Source organism: Mus pahari, chromosome 23, assembly GCF_900095145.1.
Source record: "Mus pahari chromosome 23, PAHARI_EIJ_v1.1, whole genome shotgun sequence".
NCBI classification, from domain to species: Eukaryota; Metazoa; Chordata; class Mammalia; order Rodentia; family Muridae; genus Mus; species Mus pahari.
Genome location: NC_034612.1, coordinates 11,736,108 through 11,746,599, shown reverse-complemented (window position 1 = coordinate 11,746,599; position 10,492 = coordinate 11,736,108). Strand labels below are relative to the sequence as shown.

Sequence of the window (10,492 nt, the reverse complement as noted above, 5' to 3'; positions counted from 1 at the left end):
GTGGCTCACAACCATCCGTAACAAGATCTGACGCCCTCTTCTGGAGTGTCTGAAGACAGCTACAGTGTACTTACATATAATAAATAAATAAATAAATCTAAAAAAAAAACCAAAAAAACAAAAACAAAAAAAACAGACAAAATGTATTTTGACCAGAAAACTAAGGATCGGTAAGGAAACAACATGTATTCGCTGTTTTAATGTGAGTCTGTCAGTCTGTATAGTTAATAGAAACAATGTGATATTGTTGTTTAATTTAAAATTAAATAATTAGTTAACAAAGTAATTTAAGCTGATGAAAATCAAAGACAAGTACACTAAAATGCATAAAAAGGAACTCTGTGAACTTACGTATATGAAGATAAACTGCTATCATATGTGGACACCACACCATAATTCTCCTCATTATATCGAAACATATCATTGGGGTCCCATCCATTAGACTAGAAGGAAAATGAAGGTCAACTTTTCAATTCAGCTATAATCATTGCTTATAGGAACATCTAGCAAACTATACTAGTTGGCTCTAACTCTGACTCCTTCCCTACAAAAGGGCCAAACTTTACTTTAGAAAACATTAAAGACAAGCCAGATACGGCTCATACCTGTTATACCAGCACAAAGGGGACTAAGACAGGAGGAGGAGGAGGAGGAAAGAAGAAGAAGAAAGAATAAAGGAGGAGGAAGAGGAGGAGAAAAAGGAAAAAAAAGCCCTATATTAAACCAAACCCAACCCAACTCTTTAGGAAGAGCTTCCCTCTTACACATCTCACCCTTTACTTCAGCGGGGATTACATGAGTTGTCAGAGACCCAGTGCCTCTGGCTCAGAGGCTTCTCCTTCACCTGTCCTAACAGAATTCCTTACAAGCAGAGTTAAACCTTTCCTGCCTACATTTCCACGCAGAACAAAACCCTTCCCCTCCCCTAGGCAGGTGAGGAAGGTCAGCACAAAGCCACAGGCAGGCAAATGGGATGTCACACATGTTATGCTTTAAAGCTTTTTGAAGATCTCAGCAACAGCTATGGGTCCCATGTCCTTACTTCCAAACTCAGTGCTGTTTCCCTCCATAGGTGAAGGACTAAACTGCCACTATCAAAACATAGGCTGGACTTGTAAACCTGAAGCAATGAGGAAAATACAGCGAGAATCTTGGGTGCCGATCAATCTTGGTAAGGCCCAGGTAACTGTTACCTGTCTAGTCTGCCGTTTTGTGCAGTGACTAACGTCACAAGGAAACTTTCTCATGATCTACTTGATTGCAGGTTCTGTTAACTTCCATGCTTTGGTGATCTTGGAGACCAATCACAACAGAAGCCAGTAGAACTGCTTGGATAGTTAGCCACAATAGCTTGGACCCAAACCAACCACCCAGCAGCACTTCCTACACCTATTTTAGGGATTTTGCTTTTATAAGCAGCCCCTTGGAAGGATGCTGACATAAGAGAAACACCTGCACCAATATAAGAAGCTTTTGAAAATAAGACATCCATTTTGAGTAGGGGTTAAGTAAAGTTTAAGTCCCCAAGATCTCCTTGGGAATTAACATCCTACTTGGTAGAAAAAGGTAGGTACAATGGGTAACTGACACCCTGATTGGCAAGTTAAGACATGAATGTTAGGCAAGGCAAGTCCTTGCCACTGCTGAATACACCAACCAATGGAAGCAAGGTAAATATACACCAAAGACAAGTTCCTAAGGAAGTGCCCTATCCCCAAATCCTGACTGGCACAAATGTTTGCAGATTTCAGGCTTGAAAGCCGTACAGGATCTGACTCACTGTCACATCTGCAGCCCTCATGCATCAGTCCTGGGGGGAATGGTTAATAAACTATCCCTGACTGACTGAGATCAGTGTTCATGCAGTTTGTGAGGCAACTCCTGGTCCCCAGCAAATCTCACATCAAACTCTCCTTTTAAAGTCTGACAGGCTCAGTAATCAAGAAAACATTACTTTTCTAGAGGACACCATGGAGGAAGAGCAGCAACTCCTACAAGCTGTCCTCAGACTCTACATGCAAGCCACCATACCTACACACTCTCCCTCGCAATGGATACATAGATAGATACGTTTTTTTTGTTTTGTTTTGTTTTTTTAAATTGGAAGAGTGATCCATCACACTGAACAGAAAAATATCTACCAAAACTAATGATTTCAAGTTCCAAGGCATAGAAATAACCACTATGAGGAGTTTCACGGGCTTAAATCAATGGTTCCAAGGTTAAGAGCTGTTACTACAGAGCTCAGCATGGTGGCACAGGCCTTTAACCCCAGTACTCACGAGGTAGAGGCAGGAAGATCTGAGTTCAAATAACCAGGTCTACAGAGCAAGTTCCAGGACAGCCAGGNCTACAGAGAAAAACCCTGTTTCAAAACAAGCAAACAAACAAACAAACAAACAAAAAACCACCACTGCCAATAAAACAACAACAAAAAGTGTGCTCTTAGAACTGTTGAGAAAGGATGTGCAGCAGCACTGCACAAGAGATCTCAACTCCCGGAACCGAGACCGTCTCTGGGCTTCCTTTCATGAAAACTCATCTCTCTCTCCTCTCTCTCTCTCTCTCTCTCTCTCTCTCTCTCTCTCTCTCTCATACGCACACAAACAATGTACTTTTATTGCTATTCTGCAGCTTGCTTTTCCTATTAATAAACATATGAGCTATCTTTCCTATTTGAATACTGGTTTTTGGTAGGAACACAAATGTCTATTAAGTATCAGCATTGTGCTTTTCTGATGGGAACCTACTGAACCTACTGATAGGAAATAATGTTGCAAAAATATCATGGCATATAATTATTTTACATGTGTTATAGATATATTAGGACTAAGATAAATTCTTTTCTATTTTAAATTTATATATTTCCCCTTTGGAAAAAAAAAGGGGGGGGGGGTCTCAAGCCAGGAGGTGGTAACCAACATCTTTAATCCCAGCACTTGGGAGGTAGAGACAAGTGGATCTGAGTTCGAGGCCAGCCTGGTCTACAGAGTGAGTTCCAGGACAGCCAGGGCTACACAGAGAAACCCTGTCTCAAAAAACCAAAAACAGGGTGTTAGAGAGATGGATCAGTGGTAAGAGCACTGGCTGCTCTTCCAGAGGTCCTGCATTCAATTCCCAGCACCCACATGGTGGCTCACAACCATCTGTAATGGGAGCTGATGCCCTCTTCTGGAGTGTCTGAAGACAGCTAGTGTACTCACATACATAAAATAAATGATATAAATAAGTCTTAAAAACAAAAACAAAAAAAACAAAAGACAGGGTCTCACAGGATATCCTAGGAAGAACTAGAACTTGCTATGTAGGTCAGGTTGTCCTTGAACTCAGAACCCAACTGCCTAGCTAAAGTAAATTCTTCGTAGTAAGACTAACGGGAATAAACCACACTTACATTTTAAACTCTGATAAACTGCCAGTCTCCCCCTCAAACCATTAATGAACTTATCTTTCCAACTAATAACGTAAAAATTGTACTTGTTTCCCATCACAACGGTACAGTGACACACACGTGAAAACCATTCTATTAAGTCTAGGTGAGCCTTTAACTTCCCAGGGCAGCTCTGCTCTGAGGAGGCTAAGCTCCTAGAGAAGAAGATGCTACTTCCTCCATTACTATGTCTTAAACAGTAAACTTGGCTCTCTGTGCACAACAGAAGGCTCTTTGCTCATTCAGTCTTATTTATGGCGCTCTGTAACATTAAATCTCTATGTTCAAGGGGACTGGGGAGATGGCTCAACGGTTTATAAGCACTGGCTGCTTTTCCAGAGGACCCAGGTACAATTCCCAGCCCTCATGGAAATTCAGTTGTCTTTAACTCTAGTTCTAGGGGCTCTGACACACTCCTCTGGCCTCTCAAAGCATTAGGGGTAGGTGCACAGGCACACCTACAATATGCCCATATGCATAAAATAAAATTTTTAATTAAAGAAAATATAATAAGCTCTATGCTCTATCAAAGTTTACTAATATTTGACTTGTAGATGGGGTACCAAGAGAAAACAAAAAATAATACGTGGTAAATGAGCATTTTAGAAGCAAGTTTCTATAGAGAATGATATTAATTTTAAGTTCAAGAAATTGAGGCACAGCTTTAATTTTAATGTAACCTAAGTATTTATCACTTATGACTGCTATTTTTCATCCACTATCTATCTGTGTAGACGTAGCTAGCCTTAAACTTGCTGTGCAGACCTGTCTGTCTCTGCCTCCTGGTATTAAGGCAGGTGACACCTAGCTGACTTGGGGGTTTTGTTGTTTTTGTTTTGAGTCAGGGTCTTTATAAAGCTCAAGCTAGCCTCAAACATTCTCTTTAGTGGAGGCTGATCTTGAACTCTTAACCCTTATTCTTCTACAACTGAGTGCTAACATCACAGCTGTCACACCCAACTTCAAACTATCTTAATGATAACTCTTTGTCCACTGTGACCTCATTTCTGAGGAAGTCAACATACAATTACCCACTCCTGCCTTAGGTTGGCATTCAAAAGGATACGGGCTGCCACCCTGTAGCTGTCAGTGCCCTGAAGTAACCTGATCACCACGAAGAAGTGATCTAAGAGTGCTCAGACCTCCAGCCAGGGAGGATTCTCCCCTCTCTCCCACTTCACCAGCCGCCCAGACAGAGAAAGAGCTACAGAGACGCGTTCACACTGAGCGCCGGGGTGTGGCAGGAACTCACCACGTCATTCTCCAGAGCCTCCAGCTCCTCGCTGGCTGTGAGCTCCCCTGCATCCCAGGGCTCCAGGTCCTTCTCCTTGTGCTCACCGTTCACCTTTGCGCTGAGAGCAGAGTCAGTAAAAGCATCTGTGAAGAACAACAGGCAGGCGACACTAAGCAGCTATAGCTGAGTACATTAGTTGTCTTGTTTTTGTGTTCAGACAGTGTCTTACTATGTATAGCCCTGGATCGTCTATGTAGCCCAGGCTAGCCTTGAACTTGTAGCAGTCCTTCCTGCATGCACCTTCCTAGTTCTGGGATACCAGCAAGTGCCCATCATGTGTGACTAGGCAGAGTGGCTTTAACTTTCTAAGCTTAGGTCTCTGTGCAGGGGTCAGTATCCAAACTTACCTCCTAACAATACAGGTATTAAGTAAGACCATTCCTAAGTGATCTGTCCCTTTCCAAAACAGTTCCTCAATATCACCTTAAGAAGTTCAGATTCAAGCAGGGCAGTGGTGGCGCACACCTTTAGTCCCAGCACTCAGTAAGCAGAGGCAGGCAGATCTCTGAGTTCAAGGCCAGCCTGGTCTATAGAGCAAGTTCTAGGACAGCCAGAACTACATACAGAAACCCTGTCTCAGAAAACCAAAAAAGAAGCTGTTCAGATTCTGCAGTGCTGCTGTCTACAGCAGCCTCATTGGTACTTCTAACAGCCCAGGCTCACATGCACCCAATCCCACTCCTTGTAATATCCCTTGAGGAGTCTAGCTTATGAAAAGGTTTGGCACTTAGATGCTCAGCTGACCTTACTGCTCTACAGCTGAGAGTTGAAGAGCTGAACAGCATCAGGAATGCTCATGGTCACACATCTAGCACAGGAATGTTTCTGACCTGCTCTGCCAGAGACCACAAGCTCCCAAATTCTTGAACCCTTATTACAAGTTACTGCAACGAGTAGGAGAATAAAATACCATTAAGCTGTAGAATTATTCCATAAGTGAGTCCTCAAGGTGTTTGATCTGGCACCGCTATGTATCAGTATCACCAAGGATCAAGGTACTGCCAGAGTAAGACGTGGGTGGAAAGTGTTAAGCAGAGCACTGCACGGTAGCTAGCCCTAACCACCTGTATTCCCAAATGAGGGGCAAATAGACAAGAATGTGCACCATGCATACAAGACCTCAAGCAAATGTCTCCGGTCACTATCAATGATAAGGACAAAGAGTGCACACAGGGAGCCCTCAGAGCAACAGCAGAATGGAACTGCCCTCGGGATAAAGCTTTTTGCAGAGGGTAAGATGCTGCTCATCTCCCAACCCCCAGCCGCTGGAAGCCACAAACCGCCCTAACTAGCCAGCCTCATTACTTCCTGCTAGCTTTACTCAAGCCCCATCCTACATCATCCGACAGCTCTACCAACTATTGGTAAAAATTAAGTTATAGAGCTGGAGAGACGGCTCTGCTCTTACAGAAGATCCAGCTTCAGCTCTCAGCACCAATATTGGGAGCAAACATCTCTAACTTCACATTCAGGAGATCTGACATCCTCTTCTGATTCCTGCAGGCACCTACACTCAGATCAAGATACACCTGAGTAAAAAAATTTTTTTTAATTTATTTCATGTATATGAGTACACTGTAGCTGTCTTCAGACACACCAGAAGAGGGCATCAGATCCCATTACAGATGGTTGTGTGCCAGTACAGATGTAGTTGCTGGGAACTGAACTCAGGATGTCTAGAAGAACAGTCAGTGCTCTTAACTGCTGAGCCATCTCTCCAGCTGGTAAATCAATTTTTAAAAGGTTTATTGGGGCTGGGATCTGATGCCCTCTTCTGGTGTGTATGAAGACAGCTATAGTGTACTCGTATTCATGAAATAAATAATTTTTTTTAAAAAAAAGAAAGTGAGTCTGACTGAAAAATAAATTGAATTTACTCATGTATACCTTCAGGAAGAGGAGAGATTCCAACAATAATGGCAAACAAATATTTGTTAGGATCCTGAGATCTCTTCAACTAGAAGGAACTAAAACCACAAAAGTAGATTCCAGGGCACTTAGAATCATTCAGACTCATCTCTACACAAAAGCTCCAACAACGTTCAAAAACAAAACCCTGTTAACATGTCACTCACCAGGGTGGCAAAAGCAAAAATGAGCAAGACATCAACATCAACACAAATTCAGTATAAAAACTAACATTCTAATTTAGGAAGTTAAAATTCAAAGCTGGGAGCTGAACCCCCAAACTGGGAGGCTTGGTAGGAGGTTCACTACAGTACAATACATACAATAAGATCCTACCTTTAAAAAAAAAAAAAAAAGGTAGGGTGGGAGAGAGGGAGGAGGGAAGGAGGGAAGGGGGGTGGGGTAGACAGACACAGACAGGAAAAGGAACACAGAAAAGGAAGACATTATCATAAAAGTTAAAAGCATAGGATGTCTCACAGCCACACAAATTATATTCCTTTTTTGGAGACAGAACTTTGTTACATAAAGAGTCGGGTCCGGCAGCCTACAACTCTGTGATTATTCATCTTCAGACTTAGGGAGCAGGGGATATAGATGTCTACCACAGCTGGCCTTGTTATGGGGGAGGTGTAGAAAAATTGCAGCAGGTGTAGGATGAATCAAAAGCTCTTCTCGAAAGTGTTGTGGAAAGAAATAAAAAAAAAAAGAAAAAGAAAAAGAAAAAGAAAAAGAAAAAGAAAAAAAGACAAAAGAGAAAGTGTTGTGGATAGCCCTGATGCTGAAAGTGTTATGGATAGCCCTGATACTGTTTGTATGTTTGTATTCTGATGTTAACTAAGCTTACCCAGGAGGGCTTTGGACTGGGACTGAGGGAGGACAAGATGTAGTTACAAGTGGTCCCCATTTAGATGGTGATTGATATTTAATATGGCTTACAAGATTAGGATGCTAGTTGTTGCGCTCAGCAACTGAATTACCTGTTGATCCTGAACTAAGTTTGTGTGGTGTTTTCCCTCACGTGGCAACTCAACTGGGTTCCAGAAAGAAAGGTAGGGCTGCAAAGTGTGGGTTTGCAAGAAATGTACCCCAAAAGACTGGGAATTTGGAAGAGCAGGGCTGGCGAGGTAGTGACCCACCAGTGGGAACTTAGCGAGTCCTGTGGCGAGATTTCAGAGCTCCATGTCAGAGAGTTTGTCAAAGCTGAGAACAAGGCCAGCCGGGGCCAGCTGGAATATCGTGAGGGTTGCAGGGGAAGAGACCAAACAAAAACCCCCACAAAAGCCAACCCCCAACTTTTACCTACTGTCTGCATTCTGATCCAGAGCAAGGAAAGACAGCAAGCAGCCTATTCAGGAGACAGCTACAGAGGGAAGAGTGGGCCAGAACAATTACCAGATCAGGCAGGCTCCTCTTGTCTACACTGTAGGCTGCATTAAGAGGGCATTTTTATTCAGCTTGCTTCATTTCCCCTACTACATGCATAAAGAAAGGGAAATCACGCATGGTAACTGAGTGTTCACATAGAATCAGGAATGTGTTTTGGGTGTTTTTTCCTCTCTCTAGAGATAGGGTTTCTCTGTGTGGCCTGTAACTTGATCTGTAGACCCGGCTGGCTTTGAAACCAGAGATCCGACTGCCTCTTGCCTACTAAATGCTGGGATTAATGGCATGTGCTACTACCATCCAGCTGAGTTTGTTCTTGAGATTGGAGCTCACTCTGTAACAGCCTAGAATGACCACAATCTCAGTATGCAACCTAGACTAAACTGTAACATATGGCAATTCTCCTGTCTCAGCATGCCAATGCTCAGATTATAATCCTCTGCCACCATGCCTGGTTAATTAAAAACAGCAAAGGCCTGAAGCTGCAGGAGGACCAGCTTGACCAGAACAGACAGGACCGGGGATGGCTGGGGGCAGAGTGCATGGCTGTGATGCACAAGGCTCATTTTCAAGCCCCTGCATCACAAGTATACACAGTACACAGACAAGTGCAATGGCATACAAACGATCTCTCTTTTCTGTTACAAAATACGGAAGTACACTGGGCATACACAACAGCACAATTTCTACCATCCCCAGTATGTTCCGGGTGAGGACAGGAGAAACGGAAATTAAAAGTCATGCTCATCTACATAAAAACTTCCAAGTCAGCCCATGATAAGTAAGATCTTGTCCCCCACTAGAGATGCCTCAAGTAGTTAACAGCGGCACATACTGCTCTTCCAGATAACCCAACCCCAACGCTGGATGGCTCACAACCACCTGTTAACTCCAGCTGTAGCAGGTCCCACACCTATGGTCAACATGGACACCCAAGAGCACGTGCACATACCACACATATACATAATTTAAAATAAAGCCAGGAGGTAGTGGGCCATGATGTTAACCTGAGCACTCAGGAAATGGAGGCACAGGCAGGCAAAAATCTGAGTTTGATGCCGACCCTTTCTACAAAGCTAATTATAGAACAGCCAAGGCCATAGAAACTGTTGTGGGATGTCTCCCTTTGCCCTGAAGCGGGGTGGAGGTGATGGAGTATACAGAGCTTGTCAGGTCCTCCCCATCCCCAAATAAAATACCCCAGAAGCTAGAATTCAAAAATCAGGCAGAAAACGGTCACAGGAAACTAGCTAAAGAAGGCTTCTATAACTTACCATAAAAAATGCTTGCTATTTCACTGTTCCCAGCATGGACATGGGGGTGGGGGTGGGGGAACCAGAGTGAAATCCTAGCTCCAGAATTTGGGGTGGAAAGGCCTCTCTTATCTCACTGGGGCCTCCAAATGTTAAATCTTGAGATTCAAAGAGGAAAACCAGTTCCACACTTTTGAGCCAAATTTATTCAAATACTGAGCAGGAATGACTTTGGTCAGGATCTCTCCCAGTCGACTGGCCCTGAGACATGTGTTGTAGGAACTTTAAAGAACAAACCCATATGGCCACCATACTTTTCATTCTGTACAATCCCCAGAATTCTAGGAAGTTACCTGGTCCTTGGGTGGGTGAGGTTTATGGGTTAACTTTGGGGCTGGAGAGATAGCTCAGTGGTTAAGAGCACCGACTGCTCTTCCAGAGGTCCTGAGTTCAATTCTCAGCACCCACATGGTGGCTCACAACCACCTGTAATGGGATCTGATGCCCTCTTCTGGTGTGTCTGAAGACAGGTACAGTGTACTTACATACATTAAATTAACTGATTAATTAATTCATTACATAAAATAATCAAATACATCTTAAAGATAAAACAAAAACAACCAAGACAAGAAACACAGGAGGGCAGGAGACCAGAAGACCAGTGTCATGAGGGTTATGATGGCTGTGGTCGTGTGTAAGCTGCTACACAAGATGGTGAAGGGTACTGGTACCTAGTGAAATACTACTCTGTTGGAAACAAAACAAGCAGGTCATCTGGAAACCAACCTCTGCCACACAGGTTACTGAAAACTTACATCTAATGCATCAAGACCCTCCCCACAACACAGTGCATGCCAGAAATACACAGCTCGGTTCTGCATAACAGCACCTGTTTCGTCTGGGGAAAAAAGGCCAATAGCAAATACCATCCATTCTGAATGACTAAGCCCACTGAACAAAACACATTTACTATTTACCTGATTAAATGTCAGGAAACAGTTTGTTTTACACACTGTAAAGATCATCATCAACACATAACCACAAAATGCAAGGCTCTGAGGAGTCTCATCATAGACTATAGTTGTTCCTTCAACTGGAAACTTTAAAGTAGAGAAACAGAAAGAACTAAGGTATCAAAATAAAACCAAGCCCCAGGTGCTCGCACTAGCGCTCTCTCTCTCTCTCTCTCTCTCTCTCTCTCTCTCTCTCTCTCTCTCTCTC

At 43.2% G+C, this 10,492-nt stretch overlaps 1 protein-coding gene across 1 annotated transcript in view; it reads right to left on the bottom strand.

The window, feature by feature from the left end:
- Positions 1 to 10,492, bottom strand: part of Atxn2 (ataxin 2) — a 97,878-nt gene that overhangs the window by 33,872 nt on the left and 53,514 nt on the right. The window contains exons 6-7 of the mRNA XM_029533865.1: positions 4,683 to 4,807; positions 351 to 443 (exon numbers count right to left, since the gene is read on the bottom strand). Coding sequence (XP_029389725.1) covers positions 351 to 443; positions 4,683 to 4,807 — 218 coding nt within the window. The remainder of the gene's footprint in view (positions 1 to 350; positions 444 to 4,682; positions 4,808 to 10,492) is intronic.